The 22,914-nt window shown below is 45.7% G+C and overlaps 1 protein-coding gene across 2 annotated transcripts in view; it reads left to right on the plus strand.

The window, feature by feature from the left end:
* The first annotated feature begins 6,679 nt into the window (after positions 1-6,679).
* The window catches only part of LOC135557752 (metabotropic glutamate receptor 1-like), a 51,597-nt gene continuing 35,362 nt past the window's right edge, over positions 6,680-22,914 (plus strand). For both annotated transcript variants that reach the window (XM_064991320.1, XM_064991321.1), the window contains exons 1-2: positions 6,680-7,427; positions 10,638-10,890. In XM_064991320.1, the coding sequence (XP_064847392.1) occupies positions 6,701-7,427; positions 10,638-10,890 (980 nt within the window). In that variant the 5' untranslated portion in view covers positions 6,680-6,700. The remainder of the gene's footprint in view (positions 7,428-10,637; positions 10,891-22,914) is intronic.

The following is a 22,914-nucleotide window of genomic DNA, read 5'->3' on the forward strand; positions in this document are numbered from 1 at the left end:
CCACATTTTGTTGTTACAGCCTGAATTTAAAATGGATTATATAGATTTTTCTTGTCACTTGTCCTACACAATACCACATAATTAGTTATTAGCTAAAATGTCTTGAGTCAATAACTATTGAGCCCTTTTGTTATGGCAAGCCTAAATAATTTCAGGAGTAAAAATGTGCTTAATTAGTCAAATAATACATAGCATGGCCTCACTGTGTGCAATAATAGTGTTTAACATGATTTTTGAATAACTACCTCATCTCTCTACCCCACACATACAATTATCTGTAAGGTCCCTCAGATGAGCAGTGAATTTTCATTCATTACACTTTGGATGGTGCATCAATACACCCAGTCACTACAAAGATACCGGCGTCCTTCCATGGAGAGGAAGGAAACCGCTCAGAGATTTCACCATGAAGCCAATGGTGACTTTAAAACAGTAACAGAGTTTAATGGCTGTGATAGGAGAAAACTGAGGATGGATCAACAACATTGTAGTTATTCCACAATACTAACCTAAAAGACAGGGTGAAAAGATGGAAGCTTGTATAGAATACAAATATTCTAAAACATGCATCCTGTTTGCAACAAGGCACTAAAGTAATACTGCAAAAGAATTTGGCAAAGCAACTCACTTTTTGTCCTGAATACAATGTTTTATGTTTGGGGCAAATCCAATCCAACACATTACTGAGTAGAACGCTCCATGTTTTCAAGCCTAGTGGTAGCTGCATCATGTTATGGGTGTGCTTGTAATCGTTAAGGACTGGGTAGTTTTTAATAATAAACGGAATGAGCTGAGCCCAAGCAATATCCTAGAGGAAAACCTGGTTCAGTCTGCTTTCCACCAGACACTAGGAGATGAACTCTACCTACATGTAAAGTGTTCTTAAAACATCTTAAAGCATTGTTGGTTAAGGGCTTGTAAGTAAGCATTTCACTGTAAGGTGTTGTATTGATGTTGTATTCGGCGCATGTGACAAATAACATTTGATTGGATTTGAATTCACCTTTCAGCAGGACAATAACCCAAAACACAATGCCAAATCTACACTGGAGTTGCTTACAAAGAAGACAGTGAATGTTCCTGAGTGACAAAGTTACAGATTTCACTTAAATCTACTTGACAATCTATAGCAAGACCTGAAAATGGTTGTCTAGCAATGATCAACAACTAATTTGATAGAGCTTGAGGAATTTGGAAAAGAATAATGGACAAATGTTGCAGACTAAAGGTGTGGAAAGCTCTTAGAGATTTACCCAGAAAGACTCACAGCTGCAATCACTACAAAAGATGCTTCTACAATGTATTAACTCAGGGGTGAGAGTACTTACGTAAATTAGATATTTCTGTTTTTCATTTTCAATACATTTCAAACCTTTTTTTAAGTATGTTTTCACTTTGTCATTATGGGGCATTGTCTCTAGATGGATTATAAAAAAATAGATGGAATCCATTTTGATTTCAGGCTGTAACACAACAAAATGTGGAATAAATCAAGGGGTATAAATACTTTCTGAAAGCACTATAAGAACGTTTAAAAAGATATTCGGCAAACACCAGAGGGCAGTCTGTGCTTTAAAAAAGAAGGTTGGTTGGAGTCACTGTCCTTGGTGCTGAAGCTATCCAACGCATGATGCTGTGTGCCACTTATATGAATTTGTGGATACGTTTATTAATTCATTATTTTTTACCATTGACACAGGCTATATTTTCCCATCAAGTCTATGTGAATTTATTTCTGATTGAGGGGGGTTGCAATAGGCCTACATTGCTCTCTGGCTCAACATACAGTACCAGTCTAAGGTTTGGACACACCTATTCATTCACAGGTTTTTCTTTATTTTTACTATTTTCTACATTGGAGAATAATAGTGAAGACATCAAAGCTATAAAACAACACATATGGAATCATGAAACAAAAAACATGTTAAACAAATATATTTTATATTTGAGATTCTTAAAAGTAGCCACCACTTTGCCTTGATGATAGCGTTGCACTATTGGCATTCTCTCAACCAACTTAATGAGGAATGCTTTTCCATCTATCTTGAAGGAGTTCCCACATATGCTGAGCACTTGGTGGCTACTTTTCCTTCACTCTGAGGTCCAACTCATCCCAAACCATCTCAATTGGGTCGTTGTCGGGTGATTGTGGAGGTCAGGTCACCTGATGCAGCACTCCATCACTCTCCTTCTTTGTCAAATAGCCCTTACACAGCCTGGAGGTGTGTTTTGGGTCATTGTACTGTTGAAAAACAGTGCAAAATAGATGGGATGGCGTATCGCTGCAGAATGCTGTGGAGCCATGTTGGTTAAGTGTGCCTTGAATTCTAAATAAATCACAGACAGTGTCACCAGCAAAGCACCTTCACACCATCATGCCTCCTCCTCCATGCTTCATGGTGAGAACCACACATGCAGAGATCATCCATTCACCTACTCTGTGTCTCACAGAGACATGGCGGTTGGAACCAAAAATCTAAATTTTGACTCTTCAGACCAAAGGACAGATTTTCACCGGTCTAATGTCCATTGCTTGTGTTTCTTGGCCCAAGCAAGTCTCTTCTTATTATTGGTGTCCTTTAGTAGAGGTTTCTTTGCAACAATTCGACCGTGAAGGCCTGATTCACGCAGTCTCCTCTGAACAGCTGATGTTGAGATGTGTCTGTTACTTAAATTCTGTGACGCATTTATTTGGAATTCAATCTGAGGTGAAATTAACTCTAATGAACTTATCCTCTGCAGCAGAGGTAACTCTGGGTCTTCCTTTCCTGTGGCGGTCTTCATGAGACCCAGTTTCATCATAGCGCTTGATGTTTTTTGTGACTGCCCTTGAAGAAACTTTCAAACTTCTTAACATTTCCGGTTTGACTGACCTTCATGTCTTAAAGTAATGATGGACTGTTGTTTTTCTTTGCTCATTTGAGCTGTTCTTGCCATAAAATGGACTTTACCAAATATTTATGGTCCTTTACCAAATAGGGCTATCTTCTGTGTACCACCCCTACCTTGTCACAACACAACTGATTGTCTCAAATGGATTAAGGAAAGCAATTCCACATATTAACTTTTAACAAGGCGGACCTGTTAATTGAAATGCATTCCAGGTGACTACCTCATGAAGCCCATTGAAGAATGCCAAGAGTGTGTAAAGCTGTCATCAAGGCAAAGGGTGGCTACTTTGAGGAAATCTCAAATCTCAAATATATTTTGATATATTGGTTACTACATGATTCTACATGTGTTATTTCATAGTTGTGATGTCTTCACTATTATTCTACAATGTATTAAATAGTAAAAATAAAGAAAAACATTGGAATGAGTAGGTGTGCCCAAACCTTTGACTGGTACTGTAAGGGACTCGGGTTGTCTTGACTGTTAGGCATATTTGGATATGGTTGAGTGGGACAGTCAGTGACTTATAATGTTATTCTAGTGCGTTTTCACACGGTTCTGTCTGGCCTACAGTCACGCCATTGTGCTCAGGTAACATCTGCTGTAGCCTTCAGTATCTTAAATTCCATTCAGTGGTGGAAAAAGTACCCAATTGTTATTCTTGAGTAAAAGTAAAGATAATAGAAATAGAATAATAGAAAATGACTCAAGTAAAAGTGAATGTCACCCAGTAAATTACTACTTGATTAGAAGTCTAAAGGTATTTGGTTTTAAATATACTTTAGTATTGAAGGTATAAGAATAAATCATTTCAAATTCCTTATATTAAGCAAACTAGACAGCACCATTTAAAAAAACATTTTTACGGATACCCAGGGGCACACTCCAACACTCAGATATAATCTACAAACGAAGCATTTGTTTAGTGAGTCTACCAGATCAGAGGCAGTGGGGATGACCAGGGATGATCTCTTGATAAGTGCATGAATTTGACCATTTTCGTGCCCTGCAAAGCATTACAAACTTAACGAGTACTTTTGGGTGTCATGGAAAATGTATGGAGTAAAAAGTACATTATTTTCTTTATGCGTGTAGTGGGGTAAAAGTAAAAGTTGTCAAACATATAAATAGTGAAGTAGAGATACCCCAAAAAACGACAAGTAGTACCTTACAGTATATTTTACTGAAGTACTTTACATCACTGATCCCATTGACTGTTCTCGGTAGGCTATCAAATAGGGTTGTGACTATGTGGTATACCGCTACGACCAGAAGTGACTTTTTCATAGCAGATTAGGAAAATTAACGTAGTAGGATAGGAAAATTAGTTTAAGGTGAGAAAAAGGGTACGGGTCAGCTAAAATGCTCTCCTAACCTGCAACGAAAAGTAACTTAAGGTCGTTGCTAGTCACAACCACCAAATAGGTAGGCAGGCTACTACAGTAGGCTAACGCCGTGTGTCAACCATTCCTATTAAGTGTTCTCGCTCTCTCTTTCTCTCTCTCAGACACATACATAATTATGCGTGGTCTCCATATCCACACTCCACGGGGTGCGTGTCAGGGAGACATGTCCTCGTATGCGCTCCGGTTGTTTACTGATTAAATGCCTTCTGCTACTGGCTCCCTGCGTGCCCACGGAACACGCCCCTCTCTAGCTTCGTGGAGTCCTTGTTAGTTCTAATTATTTTTCCAAACGCTGTTTGATATTATGTACAGTTATTCCTCTGCTGTCGCCCAAACCCATTTGGGCACAGAAATGACCCAACTAAACCAAGCACCCCTCCAAAAATTGCAGAACTTTCGCATTTGCAAAATACCAGTTGACTTTTACCAATTAACTAAATCTATCTCTTCTGCCACCAGCTACCAGTTAAGGTCTTCAACTTCAAATATAGGCGGGAAGCCAATATTTTTCGAACCTTGAGGTGCTTCCTTAAAAGGGTACTACTTCGATTTAAGTCAGACTGCAACAGCAGGCATTTCTGGCATCCATCCAGTGCCCTCCGCTTTTAAAGGTCAGATAGTGTGGATCAACATGTACAATGTATATCCTATAGGTGGATTAGCTAGGGTGGACCACGATGATGGTCTCTCAACCCTTAATATAAAAAAAACCATTTGTTTGATGATTCCTCCATTACCTGGTCAACCATTTACAAAAAAATGGGGTATTCTCACACTGAATGTGTTTTAGCTGTGAGACGGGTCCCGTTGTGGCATGGGGTAATGGCAGGGTCACGATTCTGTAGACAAACACCATTTATCTTACGTGTCTAAGCGGCTCGCGCACCGCTCAACTCTCCATTGCGGCACCAGTTTGAAGCTGATTAACCCTCGTGTGAAGAATGATACCATTGTCTATTGTCTAAGAATAAGTGACCTGTAGTGGGGTTTTAAACGTTCAGCGTTTTGCCGTATTAAGGATGCAGCTTTTATGACCCGGTTTATGAAATGTGGTGAGAAACTGTCAGAGCGAGAGAAGAAGAAGAGGAGGGGTGGGGGGCTCTCGTGCTCTCACTGGAGGAGCGAGAAAAAAACGTCCGTTCGAGCGATACAAACTCAACTATCAAAGCCAAGGACCGCGCTGCAAAGAAGACCGAGCAAGACACGCGATATGTCTCGCGGATTCAGGTACGTCCCAAGTTTTTCTCCCAAATTAATTTATGAAAGAAGAGATGTACAGGTTAGGGCAGGTGTCGGTTTTGATATGCTCGTGACAAGGACAGCTAAAGTGTAAGGACTATGTATCGGCTTCTCTCCTGTTCGATAATGCAATATCATTGAATGTTTGGAATCAGGCCACTGAGGTTTGTGAGCAAGGAATTCGGACAGATGAGGGTGAAAAATATTGCATGCTGCGTGTTGGATTGTACAGAGCATGATATATGGCTTATATACCAAGAGACAGCATGGAAATCTGATCTGTATGTTCAAATATAATTTCACACCACTCAGAGAAACGATGTTCCATGTCATCAGACTGGGTATCAAGGATTTGTTCAGTAGTGTCTAATGAAGAGAATATAAATGGACATTGATTGGTTTAGGAACTCAATTAGATACTTTCTAAACCTTGGAAATACCAGCACATAGCTTCACTAGGCAGTAGCCTACATCAGCAGCACCTGTACGACGCCGTTTCCTCAATTATCGTATGACTTCGTTAGTGCGCTGTCCAATGTGCTGAAATTGCCTTCCAGGCAACTCGGTTTCTCAATGGACCGTACGATTGCCATATGCTCTTATGGGGAAATTGGGGGAAACGATGATAAACTGTCTCAAATTTTAAGTATGCTATAATTTATGTTACCTGTCGGAGACAATCGAACGACTAAAAAAATTGACTTCAGTGTTATTCTCAATAAACTTGTAATGATAATTGCCCCCGTGGGATAAATAAAGTATATTGAATTTAATCGAATTCTTATTTTATGTTCTGCAGTTCTTGTTTGCAAATGGATACTGAATTAGCCTTATTTCTAGTAGGCATGTTGTGTTTGGGCTATGAACCTAGTCAATTTAATAAGAATATGCTCGTGTTTATTGCGAGGGCCACCATTATTTTCAAACCCGTGTATATATAGAGACTATATGATAACTGTAAGACATTGCATATCTGTTGATGCCTTCACAATCTTGCTTGATCTTTTATGATCTCTCTCCAGGTCTGTTTGGATATGCTCAGGGCGCTGTGTTTCCAAACTATGGTCACTGGGTTAAACGTGGATATACTGAGAGACTGTCAACGTTTCTGCTCAACTGCTCGGAGCGGATAGTATATCCGTGCAGCTGGCACCGCTCACAGGATGTGGAATATGGCACATGTAAATATGGGTTTCCTCGCGCTCCTGTGTCTTCCGACGCTGTTCTTCAACGTCCTCGTGCTGTCCCACAAAAGCAACATCTATGAGCGGTCGGCAGTCCCGCGAGCCGCACCCCGCTCAGTGGCCCGGATGGATGGAGATGTGATAATCGGTGCCCTCTTCTCCGTCCACCACCAGCCGTCTGCTGAAAAAGTGGCTGATCGAAAGTGTGGGGATGTTCGGGAGCAGTACGGCATCCAGCGGGTAGAAGCCATGTTCCACACTCTGGACAGAATCAATTCCGACCCTTTCCTGCTCCCCAACATCAGCCTGGGCTGTGAGATCCGGGACTCCTGCTGGCACTCCTCCGTGGCCCTGGAGCAGAGCATTGAGTTCATCCGGGATTCCCTCATCTCCATCCGGGATGACAAGGATGGCTCCAAGTGGTGCATAGACGGCACGCCGTCCAATCAACCCCCGCCCTCCAAGAAGCCTATTGCGGGGGTGATTGGGCCGGGTTCCAGCTCCGTTGCCATCCAGGTACAGAACCTCCTACAGCTCTTCAACATTCCTCAGATTGCTTACTCAGCGACCAGTATCGACCTGAGCGACAAGACTCTGTTTAAGTACTTCCTGCGGGTCGTGCCCTCTGACACGCTCCAGGCCCGGGCCATGCTGGACATAGTCCAACGCTACAACTGGACCTACGTGTCTGCGGTGCACACGGAGGGTGAGTCACTCAACCCACTCAACACAGGGGTTCTGAAAGCTGTGTGTGGGGTAGGATAGGATTAGGCCCAGTAGGCATAGGAGGACTGGCTCGGCTTTGGAGAGGGTTTTTACATGCTGTCAAGTTGATTTTGTCTCGTATGTGTTTGGGTTTGAGATAAGAAATCAATGCTTAAGGTAAATATGCCTAGCTATAGAGGTGGTGGATAAATTGTTAATGTGGTTTGTGCACAGATAAGTACTTGCTAGCAAGCATGTGTGTCCTTCTCCCTGTCGTCCTCCCTATGGGTGTGCTCCTATGTGCAATATTGCTTTGGAGGGAAACTTGCTGTGTAATGGAATTCCCTCTCTGCAGACAGAACGATACATCTGGTGCAGTATAAGTATTCACACACCACAGGCAAAGTCGGTTCTTTAGCCGTTCATCACACCTACACCTCAGCAACACATCCAATCTCTCAAGCCACAATTTACTAAAATTGTGGTCAATGTTATCAGAATGGAAATGCATTTGGGTGTTTATTGGTATCTATTTATATTAAAAGGAAATTAGATGCTAGATGTTCTGTCTCCCAGGATGTTAAATTTGATGCTAATTTTATTCCATTAGAAAATAACAGTCATGCTCTGTCATCTTCATTATTCCTAAGCATGTCTTAATTAATCAATCAGCCTATCATATTCAACAGGGGCACTAATGGACTGTTTCCCCTCTGCTCTGTGCGGTGTAGCCTACTATCAGGCTGGGGTTACAGGTGGTGGAACCACATCATTAAATAGTAATTTAAAGTATCTCTGGGTGGAATCATAGAAATAGAATCCCGCTGGTCCATCTATACTAATATTTCTAATTCTATGTGTGTAACTAATACATACAAAAGTTCCCCCGTTATGTGTATTGATAGAAATCAACTCCCATCTGTGTTATTGCTATTCAGATGTCGAGGAATTACTGTGTTGAGGGTGTTTCCCATCATATCTAACCCCTGGTTGGAAGGGATGTGTAGTCTAAGCACAGCTTGCAAAGGGGTTCTGGCAATGCCCCTCAATACCTGAAATACCAGCACATCAATACAGCAGCCCACATAGCTTCTCAGCAGCACTTGTCTGAAGGTGTTATCGGCTGTTTGTGAGTGTGCTGTCCAGGGTGCTGAACTTGTTAATATACCAGTAGAGTACTCCACAATGCAAACACACACCATGTAACTCAATCACATAAAACTCTTTCACCAGTTTACCACTATTGTAAGTGGAAGAGGGTAGAATGAGATGTGGAGATAGCTAAATTGTAGTTACTACAAGTAAATCTCTGCCATTAGAAATTAGCCAAGGCTCCTCAGCGTAAACCTCAATGAAATGTACCTAATGATGAGAGTAGGTAATGATTGACAGGCGGAGTGTATGGCCACTAAGGAATTCTGAGAGTTGTTAGAGGGATATGTGATAGACAGGCCCTAAAGGGACGGTCGAACTTTGAATCAGCTTGTAAAGGTGGAACCTAGAAACCCGTTTGTCTAGAAAAGCAGACCTTAGGCAACACAGTGACTAAGGTCTGGTTTCAATGATGGACTCTTTTGCAACTACGTCACTGCCTATGCTACTACTTTATCCGCTTGAATAAAATAGTCGCTAGCAAGATGGAAATCACAGAGGTTATTTTTAATGAGTGATTTCCACAAGTGGCTAGTATGCATCAACTATCTTAACCAAAACCACTGTAAAGGTTGTGCCTGAAAACGTTGCTTTTGAATCATGACGTTTTGGCATGTCTGCATCATGATTTGTTGGGAGATTCCTCAGAAGGTTTTTATTCCTCTTATTAGCGTTGAGGCAGTGACGTAGTTCCTCTATGCCAAAAGAGTCCCTCATTGAAACCAGACCTTTGTTACTGTGTTACCTCGGGTCTGTTTTTTAAAGACTAGAAACCTGTAGGGGGGTCACAAAGTTCACAGGTCACGGTCAGGTTGAGGGGCAGGCAGGGCCAGAAGAGAGTGGAGGTGAAGTGCCATGAGGCTCAGCTAGGGGGTGCCAGGTATCTGACTGTCACCAGACTTGGTAGGTAGCAGTCCACTGGGACCAAAGATAAGAGTGTTGGCATAGTAAGGGTGTTTTATATGAAGGAAAAACAGTGGAGGATAACAGTATGTGTAGTAGCCACAGTACAGGGCCACTGTTTTGATCTTCTACAAGGACCATTTTGCCCAATGTGATGGCCACAACATTGGATTCATTGGATCTAATTAAGCATATCTCTTCAGTTTGAACTATGGGCCTACTTGCCTATTTGACGTTTAGAATATTAAGTGTATTGGGTAAATGGTGTTTCTGCACTTTGGGAATGCTTTTGGATTGGTTAAAAGTGTAGTATCTGCGGTGAGATGAAAATTGAATGAATATGTTAATTGATATGAAAAATTTGACTGAATACAACACTGAAATCCTTACATTGAAATGCTATGAATCTAAGGGGTTTATAATTGATCAACCATTATGTGAATTCACCTGTTCAGATAGAACTGCTATACTGGCAAACTAACAATTGGAGCCTAGTCTATAATATCATGCCAGAGTAATGCATTAGTGTGCTGCCAATTCAGCCCTTTCTCATTTTTCAGAATAAGACAGGTGTGTATGATTGTGTAAACAAAGGCACTGCATTAACATTGCAGACACATCTTTGATTGAAGCCAGCACTTTGAATATACATAATCTTCTTTGCGGGCATCCTCCATGCACTACTAGGACTATGTCCCAAATGGCACCCTTCCTCTACAGTGCACTTCTTTTGGCCAGAGCTTCATCAGCTCCGGTCAAAAGCAGTACTCTGCATAGGGAATATGATGCCATTTCAGACACAGTCTATCTATGTAAAATAAGACAGCATTGCAAATATTGTACAACTGATTAGGATGTTATCATGGGAGAATGTAGCGCAGTCCTCTCCACCCCATTCAGCATCCCTGATTGCAATCAGTAGGCACTAGACTATCTGGCTATATCAGAAGATGGATCAGGACAGCAGCACAGTCACAATACACTCACGGCCTGATGACTCAAAGTCATCAGACTACCACAGTTGTTAGTATGGCTGAATCCAGTCACTATCAGCCTGGAGGAACTTGGGCATTTTCTGTTCCAAAATGGTGACTCCTCGTTGGCCATTTTGTGTCTGCAGTGGTGACTTACCCCTCTGTTCCTCTCTGAACCCTAGGAAACTATGGGGAGAGTGGCATGGAGGCCTTCAAGGAGCTGGCCACCCAGGAGGGTCTGTGCATCGCCCACTCTGACAAGATCTACAGCAACGCTGGGGAGAAGCACTTTGACCGCCTGCTTAAGAAGCTCCGTGAACGTCTGCCCAAGGCTCGCGTGGTGGTGTGTTTCTGTGAGGGAATGACTGTACGCGGCCTCCTAATGGCCATGAGACGTCTGGGTGTGGCTGGAGGAGAGTTCCTCCTCATTGGCAGGTAAGGCACAAGCCTTTAAGGCACTGCTTTCTGGGTAGTTTTGGGCAAAGGGTGGCTTTGTGCCGCATACTTCCAGACACGCATGTCACCAAGGCAACAAAATCAAATCAAAGTTTATTAGTCACGTGCGCCGAATACCTTACAGTGAAATGCTTACTTACAGGGTCTAAACAATAGTGCAAAAAAGTATTAGGTGAACAATATGTAAGTAAAGAAATAAAAACAACAGTAAAATGACAGTGAAAAATAACAGTAGCGAGGCTTTATACAGTAGCGAGGCAACATACAGGCACTGGTTAGTCAGGCTGATTGAGGTAGTATGTACATGTAGATATGGTTAAAGTGACTATGCACATATGATGAACAGAGAGTAGCAGTCGTGTAAGAGAGGGGTTGGTGGGTGGTGGGACACAATGCAGATAGCCCAGTTAGCCAATGTGCGGGGGGCACTGGTTGGTCAGGCCAATTGAGGTAGTATGTACATGAATGTATAGTTAAAGTGACTATGCATATATGATAAATAGAGAGTAGCAGCAGCGTAAAAGAGGGTTTGGGGGGGCACACAATGCAAATAGCCCGGGTAGCCATTTGATTACCTGTTCAGGAGTCTTATGGCTTGGGGGTAAAAACTGTTGAGAAGCCTTTTTGTCCTAGACTTGGCACTCCGGTACCGCTTGCCATGCGGTACTAAAGAGAACAGTCTATGACTGGGGTGGCTGGGGTCTGACAATTTTTAGGGCCTTCCTCTGACAACACCTGGTATAGAGGTCCTGGATGGCAGGCAGCTTAGCCCCAGTGATGTACTGGGCCGTACGCACTACCCTGTGTAGTGCCTTGCGGTCGGAGGCCGAGCAATTGCCATACAAGGCAGTGATGCAACCAGGCAGGATGCTCTCGATGTTGCAGCTGTAGAACCTTTTGAGGATCTCAGGACCCATGCTAAATCTTTTTAGTTTCCTGCGGGGGAATACGCTTTGTTGTTCCCTCTTCACGACTGTCTTGGTATGTTAGGACCATTTTAGTTTGTTGATGATGTGGACACCAAGGAAGTTGAAGCTCTCAACCTTACAGCACCGTCGATGAAAATGGGTGCGTGCTCGGTCCTCCTTTTCCTGTAGACCACACTCATCTCCTTAGTCTTGGTTACGTTGAGGGATAGGTTATTCTTCTGGCACCACACGGCCAGTTCTCTGACTTTCTCCCTATAGGCTGTCTCATCGTTATCGGTGATCAGGCCTACCATTGTTGTGTCGTCTGCAAACTTGATGGTGTTGGAGTCGTGCCTGGCTATGCATTCAGGGGTGAACAGGGAGTACAGAACGGGACTGAGAATGCACCCCTGAGGGGCTCCAGTGTTGAGGGTCAGCATGACAGATATGTTGCTACCTACCTTCATCACCTGGGGGTGGCCTGTCTGGAAGTCCAGGATCCAGTTGCAGAGGGAGGTGTTTAGCCCCAGGATCCTTAGCTTAGTGATGAGCTTTGAGGGTACTATGGTGTTGAACGCTGAGCTGTAGTCAATGAATAGCATTTTCACATAGGTGTTACTTTTGTCCAGGTGGGAAAGGGCAATGTGGAGTACAATAGAGATTGCATCATCTGTGGATCTGTTTGAGCGGTATGCAAATTGGAGTGGAATTAAACCAAGTGGAATTAAAGCAGATACCACTAGTGCCAGTGAGAAATTTTTGCCAGTAATTAATCATTTGTATCTGTTAAAGACACAAAACTGGAGAGGAAGTGCTGTCTCTTAATATGTTGTTTCAATGTGTAGCTTTTGGAGACCTTAAGAATTGGCAAGGGCATTGTAGGATAATCACCTATATTCACTACATAAAACATTCCACAGACTATGAGGACCTACCAGTATCACATACTAGGTACATACTGTAGCTATAAGCGTACCGGTATGAAAAGAAAGATTTGTTGAAAGTGATCTTTACAAGTATATCCACAAAGCCTTCAAAGGTGTTACACGGAGTGGAACAGGGGAACCCAAGAGCAGACTCAGATGAGGAGACTGGCATGAAGTAACCCAGGTATTTATTGACACACAGGGGCAGATGGAGTGCAGGTCAGGGGAAGCTCGGGCGGGTTGCTGGAAACCAGGTGCAGAGGCTGAGGCTGGAGCAAGAGGGGTTGAGGCAGGGTAAGCAGGTCCGGAGGGGAGTCCAATGTAGTAGTAGAGTGGGGAATCCAGGACAGGGTAGCAGGATGACGAGATGTGGGACAGGAGACAGAGACCAGAGTCAGAGCGGGCAGAACTGTAGCAGAGAGGAAAACAGCGTCAGGCAAGGAAAACAGGCACAACAGGATAACAGGATCTGAATAGTAACACATGGCTGGAAACGGAGACTGACTGAGCAGAAATGACGATCTGTCAGTGTGGAAGTGACAGGGCTGAGTATTTGTAGAAGTCTTGATTATGGAACACGTTGCCAGCACACCTGTCCCCGCCCACACAAACACACAGAGAGAGAGAGGGAGAGAGTACTGTGGGAGTGGCGTCAGGTCAAGGAGACACAGGATGAGCAATAGAGGGCGTTGCAGGAGCAGATGTGACATTACCCCTCCCCCTCTATTGGCACCACCCAGATAAGCCCGATCAGGCTTATCTGGGTGTGAGGTATAGAAATCCCGTAAGAGGGAGGGGTCCAGAATGTGACTGCGGGGCACCCAGCAGCGCTCCTCAGGCCTGTATTCCTCTCAGTTCACCAGGTACTGCCAGCCACGATGGCGCACGTCCAGAAACCGCTGGACGGTACAGGAAGGATGGTCATTGATGAGCCGAGGGTGTGGAGGAGCTGCTGCAGGAAGAGACAGGGGACTGGAGCAGACAGGTTTAATCAGGGATACATGGAAGTTAGGTTGGATCCTGAGAGAGGTTGGGAGTTTCAGGCGCACCGCAGAGGGGTTAATGACACGGTCAATTTCAAAGGGACCAATGATTCGGGGTGAAATTTTATTCGATGCTACCTTCAATGGCAGGTCCTTCGATGAGAGCCATACCTTTTGACCTGGGGTCTAGTCTGGAGCTGAGGCCTGGCAACGGTTGACTTGGGACTGGGTCCTGTCTGAGACACGAAGAAGGGCAGCCCGGGTCTTCCTCCAGGTACGGTGACTACGGCTGAGATGGTCCTGGACAGAGGGAACCGCAACCTCTTGGGCAGGGAACAAGGGGCGTTCGTAAACCAGAGCACACTCGAAGGGCGACATACCTGATGAGTCGTTGGTGAGGTGGGCATATTCAACCTAGGGTAGCTGAGCGCTCCAGGAGGAAGGTTTAGCAGAAGTCAAGCAGCGTAGGGCAGTCTCCATCTCTTGGTTGGCCCGTTTGGTCTGGCCGTTGGTCTGGGGGTGATATCCAGAAGAAAGACTGACATTGATACCAAGAGCTGAACAGAAGGATCTCCATACCTGGGAGGTAAACTGGGGACCTTTGTCAGAAACGATGTCAGTGGGAATGCCAAGCAGACCAAACACATGGGCTACTAACAGGTCCATAGTCTCTCTGGAGGACGGGAGTTTGGAGAGGGGAAGAAGTGAGCCATTTTGGAAAACCTGCCAATAAAGGTGAGGATGACGGAGTTACCGTTAGCTGGGGGGAAGGCCAGTGACGTAGTCCAGAGCTATGTGTGACCAGGGGTGACTGGGTATGGGAAGAGGGTGCAGCAGACCGGAAGTCGATTTAGTGGAGGTTTTGTTCCGGGCGCAAACCGAACAGGCTGAGACAAACCCCCGGACATCTCTCTCCATGGTGGGCCACCAAAAGCGCTGACGCAGGAAGGTGAGGTTCATACCAGGGTGACAGGTGAGGTGGGTAGAATGGCCCCACTGAAGAACATCAGAGCGAACACAATCTGGAACAAACAGAGCATTACTAGGACCATTACCTAGGTCAGGCTAGTTCTGCTGAGCCTGGCGGAATACGGGACTCGATCTCCCAGGTGACGGCGGCAACATTGCAGGTGGATGGCACAGTGGCTTCTGGCTCGGTACCCGTGTTGTCGGTGGTGAACTGGCGAGAGTGGCCATCAGGCTTGGGGCATTAAGTGAGTGTGAAATTGATTCTACCAAAGAACAAGGCTCACCTGGCTTGCCGGGAGTTCAGACATTTGGCGGTCTGGATGTAGGACAAGTTTTTATGGTCAGTCCACACGATGAAGGGGTTTACAGAGCCCTCCAGCCAGTGACGCAATTCCTCTAGAGCCAGCTCAACTGCCAGGAGTTCCAAACGTTTTACTGGTGAGCCTCAGGGTCCTTGGAAAAAAATCAGGATGTCATCTAAATAGACACAATCAAAGCATCCAATCACATCCCTCAGCACGTCATTGACTAGGTTCTGGAAAACAGCAGGAGCGTGAGTGTGTTCCGTTAGTAAGACCAAAAGGCATTACCAAATACTCAAAGATACCAAGTGGTGTGTTGAATGCAGTCTTCCACTAGTCCCCCTCTCTTATGCGGACAAGGTGGTAGGCATTCCAGAGGTTGAGTTTGGTAAACATCGTGGCACCATGGAGGGGGGGAAAGCAGAGCTGATGAGTGGCAAGTGGTACTTGTTCTTAACAGTGATATTATTCTGCCCACGGAAGTCTATGCACGGCCTCAGTGACCCATCCTTCTTCACAAAGAAAAACCCAGCACCCACTGGGGAGGAAGATGGCTTGATAAGTCCTGCAGCCAGAGAATCCTGGATGTACCTCTCCATAGCCTCTTGCTTGGGGCGAGAGAGGTTAAACTACCGGCTACTGGGGAGAGGAGCTCCAGGCTGGAGGTTAATGGCGCAGTCGTACAGCCAATGAGGCGGCAGCGACAGGGCATGGTGCTTGCTGAACACAGGAGCTAGATTGTGATACTCGGGAGGGACTGATGACAGATCCGGAGGTTCTGAAATGAACTGGGGCACAGACAAGGCAGGGGGAAGGACAAAATGTAAACAAGTTGAGTGACAAAATTAACTCTTCAAAATGAAGTGGTTACCTTTCCGGTGGTCCAGTCAATCTGTGGGTTGTGTAGCTTTAACCATGGATGACCAAGAACCAGGACAGTCGAGTAAGGACAGTCAATGTGGAAACTGATCTTTTCAGAGAGACGCATGATGACAGGGACGGTTCCCTCACAGACACGGGGCGAGGAGCTGTCCATTGAGAGCATTGGCATCGAGGGGTCAATTGAGTGGGACAGTGTCCAGTCCCAACTGGGCAACAACACCTCGGTCCAGGAAGTTCTCGTTGGCGCCTGAATCGATGAGATTAGACAGAGGAAAAGCCTGGCTCTGCCACATAAGGTTGCCTTCAAGCAGGGGTCTGGCGGAAGATGGGCAGGCGATTTGGCTCAACAGTATATCCCCCACTACTGCCGAGCCCCCTCTTTTGCTGGACGCAGGGAACAAGTGGAGACAAAGTGACAAACCTGGCCACAGTATAGGCAGCTCCTAGCACCGATTCGTCATTGCCTCTCCTCAGGAGAGAGACGGGCCCGGCCGAGCTGCATGGGTTCAGGATCAGGATGAGCCTGGGGATGGGATGCAGTCGGAGAAGGAGGACAAGGCACAGAAGCAGATGTTATGGGACATGCAACCCTACCTACCCTCTCCCTCCACTGCTTACGGAGACAGTTGTCGATGCGGATAGTGAGAGAGATGAGTTCATCAAGTCCTTCAGGCTCATCCCTGGACACCAACTCGACCTTGAAGATCTCAGTGAGTGTGTTCCGGAATGCTCCCTGAAGGGCCTCCTCAATCCAGCCACTCTCAGGGGCGAGGGTGCGAAACTCACATCAATCTCAGCAACACTATGGGGGCTATGACGGAGGGACAGGAGTCGTTTAGCTGCATCCTTACCGCAGACCGGGTGGTCGAAGACTTTCTTCATCTCCTCCATGAATCTGGAGTAGAAGAAGCCGATGGGGGACTCTCCCACACCGCCGTGGCCCAGGAAAGCGCTGCTCCACGGAGGCAGCCAATCAGAATGGAAATCTTGGCCCGTTCGCTAGCAGAAGAGTAGGGCTGTTGCTCAAATACTAGTGAACATTGTACCAAAAAGGCTCTGCAAGCTCCAAGGTTGCCATAGTAATGCTCGGCAGTTGGAGCAAACGGCTCTGGGAGTGGAGGACTTGGAACTGGTTGTGAGCTCTGGGTGAAGGGTCAGCCCTGTAGGTCAGACAGGCTCTGTGAAAGCTCCTTGATGTGCTCCAGAAGGGTCTTCAGGGCTTGGTCATGTTCCTCGAGCAGTGCGCCTTGGCCAACGAGGGTTTGCTGGAGAGTAGCAGAGTCTACTGGGTTCATCTCCATGGACAGATCATACTGTTACGCGGAGTGGAACAGGGGAAACCAAGAGCAGACTCAGGCGAGGAGACTGGGATGAAGTAACCAAAGTATTTATTGAAACACAGGGGGAGATGGAGTGCAGGTCAGGAGAAGTTCGGGCAGGTTGCTGGAAACCAGGTGCGGAGGCTGAGGCTGGAGCAAGAGGGGTTGAGACAGGGTAAGCAGAGGATTCCAAGGGAGTAGTAGAGTGGGGAATCCAGGACAGAGTAGCAGGATGACGAGATGTGGGACTGGAGACAGGGACCAGAGTCAGAGCGGGCAGAACTGTAGCAGAGAGGAAAGCAGCGTCAGGCAAGGAAAACAGGCACAACAGGATAACAGGATCCGAATAGTAACAAACAGCTAGAAACGTAGACTGACTGAGCAGAAATTACGATCGGTCAGCGTGGAAGTGGCAGGGCTGAGTATTTGTAGAGGTCTTGATTATGGAACACGTTGCAGCTGGTCTGCTCTGACTCCAGCACACCTGTCTCTGCCCACACAATAAAACAGAGAGAGAGAGAGAGAGAGAGAGAGAGAGAGAGAGAGAGAGAGAGAGAGAGAGAGAGAGAGAGAGAGAGTACTGGGGGAGTGGCGGCCGGTCAAGGAGACACAGGTTGAGCAGTAGAGGGCGTTGCAGGAGCAGATGTGACAAAAGGGCTTTTAGCTGCTCTTTTGAAGTCAAAACAACCCTTCCCCCTCTCTCTACCTCCCACTTTCTCATTCCTCCCCCACCCTCTCTCTGATGGGCTCATCCTGGTGGCAGAGGGCACAGCCATCGGTGTCTGAGAGGCTCTCTATGTGTCACCGCTGGGTGACTCCAGCGTGAATCTCTCCCATTAGAAGAAGAGGAAGGGGGGAAATGGAGAGATACATTCACAGTGTGACAAACATCCAGTACACCCTCAAGACTAGGGTTGCAAAGGGAGGGTATATTACTAAAAACTTTAGTTTAACAGTAAAGTACCCAAATTTTGGTAACTTACAAGTTTTTGGAGGATATTTTACAAGATGATATCTAGTGGTCTTTTTGCGTACTTCGGATGATCACAGGTGTCTGTAATGATCTCTGCCCCTTTGTGTGGCCTTATTAAATGTAAAATAGATTAAAAAAATAAAAAAATATAAGAGGATTTAAAAAAAATAGCATGAATACATTTATTAAAAGTTATTCAAGTTTAAATTACCAAAGTTACCATAAATTGCCATAAATTACATGTTAATTACCAACATTTCAGAAGATTCCGGTAACTTTGGTATATTCCCGGTAGCTTTGCAACCCTAATCAAGGCCTTCAAGGACAAGGACAATCCTCTGTTGTCATCAAAAGTCATGTCTCAAACCTGACCTCCACTGTCTCCTTTCATGGTGCATGACATCCTCTCTATTTATTGGGGATTTTTGGTGTGTGGAGGTTGGTTGTAGGACATTGGTTCTTCTAGCTGCCAGGCTTATGTCTGAGGAGGAGGACAGTGATGAGACAGGCAGAGTGATAGGGGGGGCAGTAGACTCTAAGCCAGGGTAAGTACCGTTCTTAGTGGATTTGACGAACGCTTCTCAAAACATTGCCCAAATGCTGCTCCATCATCAGGGCCATCTTCGTGGAGAGCCCTTCTGTTGTTCCTCTTTTCTCTCACAGCTCTGGAGATGGAGGCTGTTATGTCTAAACAGCAGGGATGAAGGGAAATCAGTTGCCTTCGTCAGGTTGTCTTTGTGTTGTTTGTGTCATATTCTATTCTATGGGAATTCAGGAGTTTTTGGATGGGAAACAGAGGCACTCTCTCTTTTCCATATTAATTATCCATCCTAATGAAGCTCCAGTGTTTCCCACTCTCTCTCTTCTCTCCTTCCCTACTCCTTCCTCGCTCTCTCTCTCTCCTCTCCATAGGAGAGTGGGTCTTTTTTTAACTGGTGTGGAGGTCTCTATGGGAGAGAGAATGAAACTGGTGGCTTAGCTCCACATGCTTCTGGGTCAGAGAGAGCGAGGAGTGAGAGATGAAGAGAAAGAGTGAAAGAAAGAGAGGAGTGAGAGAGAGAAAAAAAGTGAGAGAGAGAGAGTGCGTGAGAGGAGAGAGGGGAGAGAGCGAGAGAGAGGAATAAGAGAGAGAGAGAGAGGAGTGAGAGGAGTGAGAGAGCAAGAGGAGAGAGAGAAAGAGGAGTGAGAGAGAGATAAATAAATTGAAAGAGAGAGAGGGGAGAGAGAGAGGAGTGAGAGAGAGAGATGAGTGAGAGTGAAGAGAGAAAGAAAAAGGAGTGAGAGTAAGAAAGAAAGTGAGAGACAGTGAGAGAGAGAGAGAAAGAAAGTGAGAGAGAGAGAGTGAGAGAGAGGAGTGAGAGAGAGAAATAAATAAAGTGAAAGAGAGAGGAGTACGAGATAGAAAGAAAGTGAGAGAGAGAGGAGTGAGAGGCGTGAGAGAGAGAGCGGAGAGAGAGCAAGAGGAGTGAGAGCCGTAAGAGAGAGAAATAAAGTGAAAGAGAGATTGAGAGAGGAGAGAGAGAGCAGAGTGAGGGAGAGAGAGAGGAGAGAGTGAGAGAAAGAAAGAAAGGAGAGACAGAGAGAGAGGAGTGTGAAAGAGATGGAGAATGGAGTGAGAGAGATAGGAGTGAGTGAGAGAGAGTGGAGAGAGAGGACAGAGAGGAAGAGGAGTGAGAGAGAGAGAGAGAAAGAAAGAAAGACAGATTTTTATTTTATTTTTTTATTTATTTTTTATTTCACCTTTATTTAACCAGGTAGGCTAGTTGAGAACAAGTTCTCATTTGCAACTGCGACCTGGCCAATATAAAGCATAGCAGTGTGAACAGACAACACAGAGTTACACATGGAGTAAACAATAAACAAGTCAATAACACAGTAGAAAAAAAGAGAGTCTATATATATTGTGTGCAAAAGGCATGAGGAGGTAGGCAAATAATTACAATTTTGCAGATTAACACTGGAGTGATAAATGATCAGATGGTCATGTACAGGTAGAGATATTGGTGTGCAAAAGAGCAGAAAAGTAAATAAACAAAAACAGTATGGGGATGAGGTAGGTAAAATTGGGTGGGCTATTTACCGATAAGACTATGTACAGCTGCAGCGATCGGTTAGCTGCTCAGATAGCAGATGTTTGAAGTTGGTGAGGGAGATAAAGGTCTCCAACTTCAGCGATTTTTGCAATTAGTTCCAGTCACAGGCAGCAGAGAACTGGAACGAAAGGCGGCCAAATGAGTTGTTGGCTTTTGGGATGATCAGTGAGATACACATGCTGGAGCGCGTGCTACGGGTGGGTGTTGCCATCGTGACCAGTGAACTGAGATAAGGCGGAGCTTTACCTAGCATGGACTTGTAGATGACATGGAACCAGTGGGTCTGGCGACGAATATGTAGCGAGGGCCAGCCGACTAGAGCATACAAGTCGCAGTGGTGGGTGGTATAAGGTGCTTTAGTGACAAAACGGATGGCACTGTGATAAACTGCATCCAGTTTGCTGAGTAGAGTGTTGGAAGCTATTTTGTAGATGACGTCGAGGATCGGTAGGATTGTCAGTTTTACAAGGGTAAGTTTGGCGGCGTGAGTGAAGGAGGCTTTGTTGCGGAATAGAAAGCCGACTCTAGCGTTTAAGAGCAGTTGGAGGCCACGGAAGGAGTGTTGTATGGCATTGAAGCTTGTTTGGAGGTTAGATAGCACAGTGTCCAAGCACAGTGTCCAAGGACGGGCCGGAAGTATATAGAATGGTGTCGTCTGCGTAGAGGTGGATCAGGGAATCGCCTGCAGCAAGAGCAACATCATTGATATATACAGAGAAAAGAGTCGGTCTGAGAATTGAACCCTGTGGCACCCTCATAGAGACTGCCAGAGGACCGGACAGCATGCCCTCCGATTTGACACACTGCACTCTGTCTGTAAAGTAGTTGGTGAACCAGGCAAGGCAGTCATCAGAAAAACCAAGGCTACTGAGTCTGCCGATAAAAATATGGTGATTGACAGAGTCAAAAGCCTTGGAAAGGTCGATGAAGACGGCTGCACAGTACTGTCTTTTATCGATGGCCGTTATGATATCGTTTAGTACCTTGAGCGTGGCTGAGGTGCACCGTGACCGGCTCGGAAACTAGATTGCACAGCGGAGAAGGTACGGTGTGATTCGAGATGGTCAGTGACCTGTTTGTTGACTTGGCTTTCAAAGACCTTAGATAGGCAGGGCAGGATGGATATAGGTCTGTAACAGTTTGTTCCAGGGTGTCTCCCCCTTTGAAGAGGGGGATGACTGCGGCAGCTTTCCAATCCTCGGGGATCTCAGACGATATGAAAGAGAGGTTGAACAGGCTGGTAATAGGGGTTGCGACAATGGCGGCGGATAGTTTCAGAAATAAGAGGGTCCAGATTGTCAAGCCCAGCTGATTTGTACGGGTCCAGGTTTTGCAGCTCTTTCAGAACATCTGCTATCTGGATTTGGGTAAAGGAGAACCTGGAGAGGCTTGGGCGAGTAGCTGCGGGGGGGCGGAGCTGTTGGCCGAGGTTGGAGTAGCCAGGCGGAAGGCATGGCCAGCCGTTGAGAAATGCTTGTTGAAGTTTTCGATAATCATGGATTTATCGGTGGTGACCGTGTTACCTAGCCTCAGTGCAGTGGGCAGCTGGGAGGAGGTGCTCTTGTTCTCCATGGACTTCACAGTGTCCCAGAACATTTTTGAGATGGAGCTACAGGATGCAAATTTCTGCCCGAAGAAGCTGGCCTTAGCTTTCCTGACTGACTTCATGTATTGGTTCCTGACTTCCCTGAACAGTTGCATATCGCGGGTACTATTCGATGCTATTGCAGTCCGCCACAGGATGTTTTTGTGCTGGTCGAGGGCAGTCAGGTCTGGAGTGAACCAAGGGCTATATCTGTTCTTAGTTCTGCATTTTTTGAACGGAGCATGCTTATCCAAAATGGTGAGGAAGTTACTTTTAAAGAATGACCAGGCATCCTCAACTAACGGGATGAGGTCAATGTCCTTCCAGGATACCAGGGCCAGGTCGATTAGAAAGGCCTGCTCACATAAGTGTTTTAGGGAGCGTTTGACAGTGATGAGGGGTGGTCGTGGAGGTGTATTTGGAGGGCCAGTTGGTCAGGATGACGTCTATGAGGGTGCCCTTGTTTACAGATTTAGGGTTGTATCTGGTGGGTTCCTTGATGATTTGTGTGAGATTGAGGGCATCTAGCTTAGATTGTAGGACTGCCGGGGTGTTAAGCATATCCCAGTTTAGGTCACCTAACAGAACAAACTCTGAAGCTAGATGGGGGGCAATCAATTCACAAATGGTGTCCAGGGCACAGCTGGGAGCTGAGTGGGTCGGTAGCAGGCGGCAACAGTGAGAGACTTATTTCTGGAGAGAGAAATTTTTAAGATTAGTAGTTCGAACTGTTTGGGTATGGACCTGGAAAGTATGACATTACTTTGCAGGCTATCTCTGCAGTAGACTGCAACTCCTCCCCCTTTGGCAGTTCTATCTTGACGGAAAATGTTATAGTTGGGTATGGAATTTTTGGTGGCCTTCCTGAGCCAGGATTCAGACACGGCAAGGACATCAGGGTTAGCAGAGTGTGCTAAAGCAGTGAGTAAAACAAACTTAGGGAGGAGGCTTCTGATATTGACATGCATGATGGAGCATCACATACGCCAAACCTGTGTGTGTGTGTGTGTGTGTGTGTGCGTGTGTGTGTGTGTGTGTGTGTGTGTGTGTGTGTGTGTGTGTG

The sequence above is a fragment of the Oncorhynchus masou genome, chromosome 16 (assembly GCF_036934945.1).
Source record: "Oncorhynchus masou masou isolate Uvic2021 chromosome 16, UVic_Omas_1.1, whole genome shotgun sequence".
In the NCBI taxonomy this organism is placed as follows: Eukaryota; Metazoa; Chordata; class Actinopteri; order Salmoniformes; family Salmonidae; genus Oncorhynchus; species Oncorhynchus masou.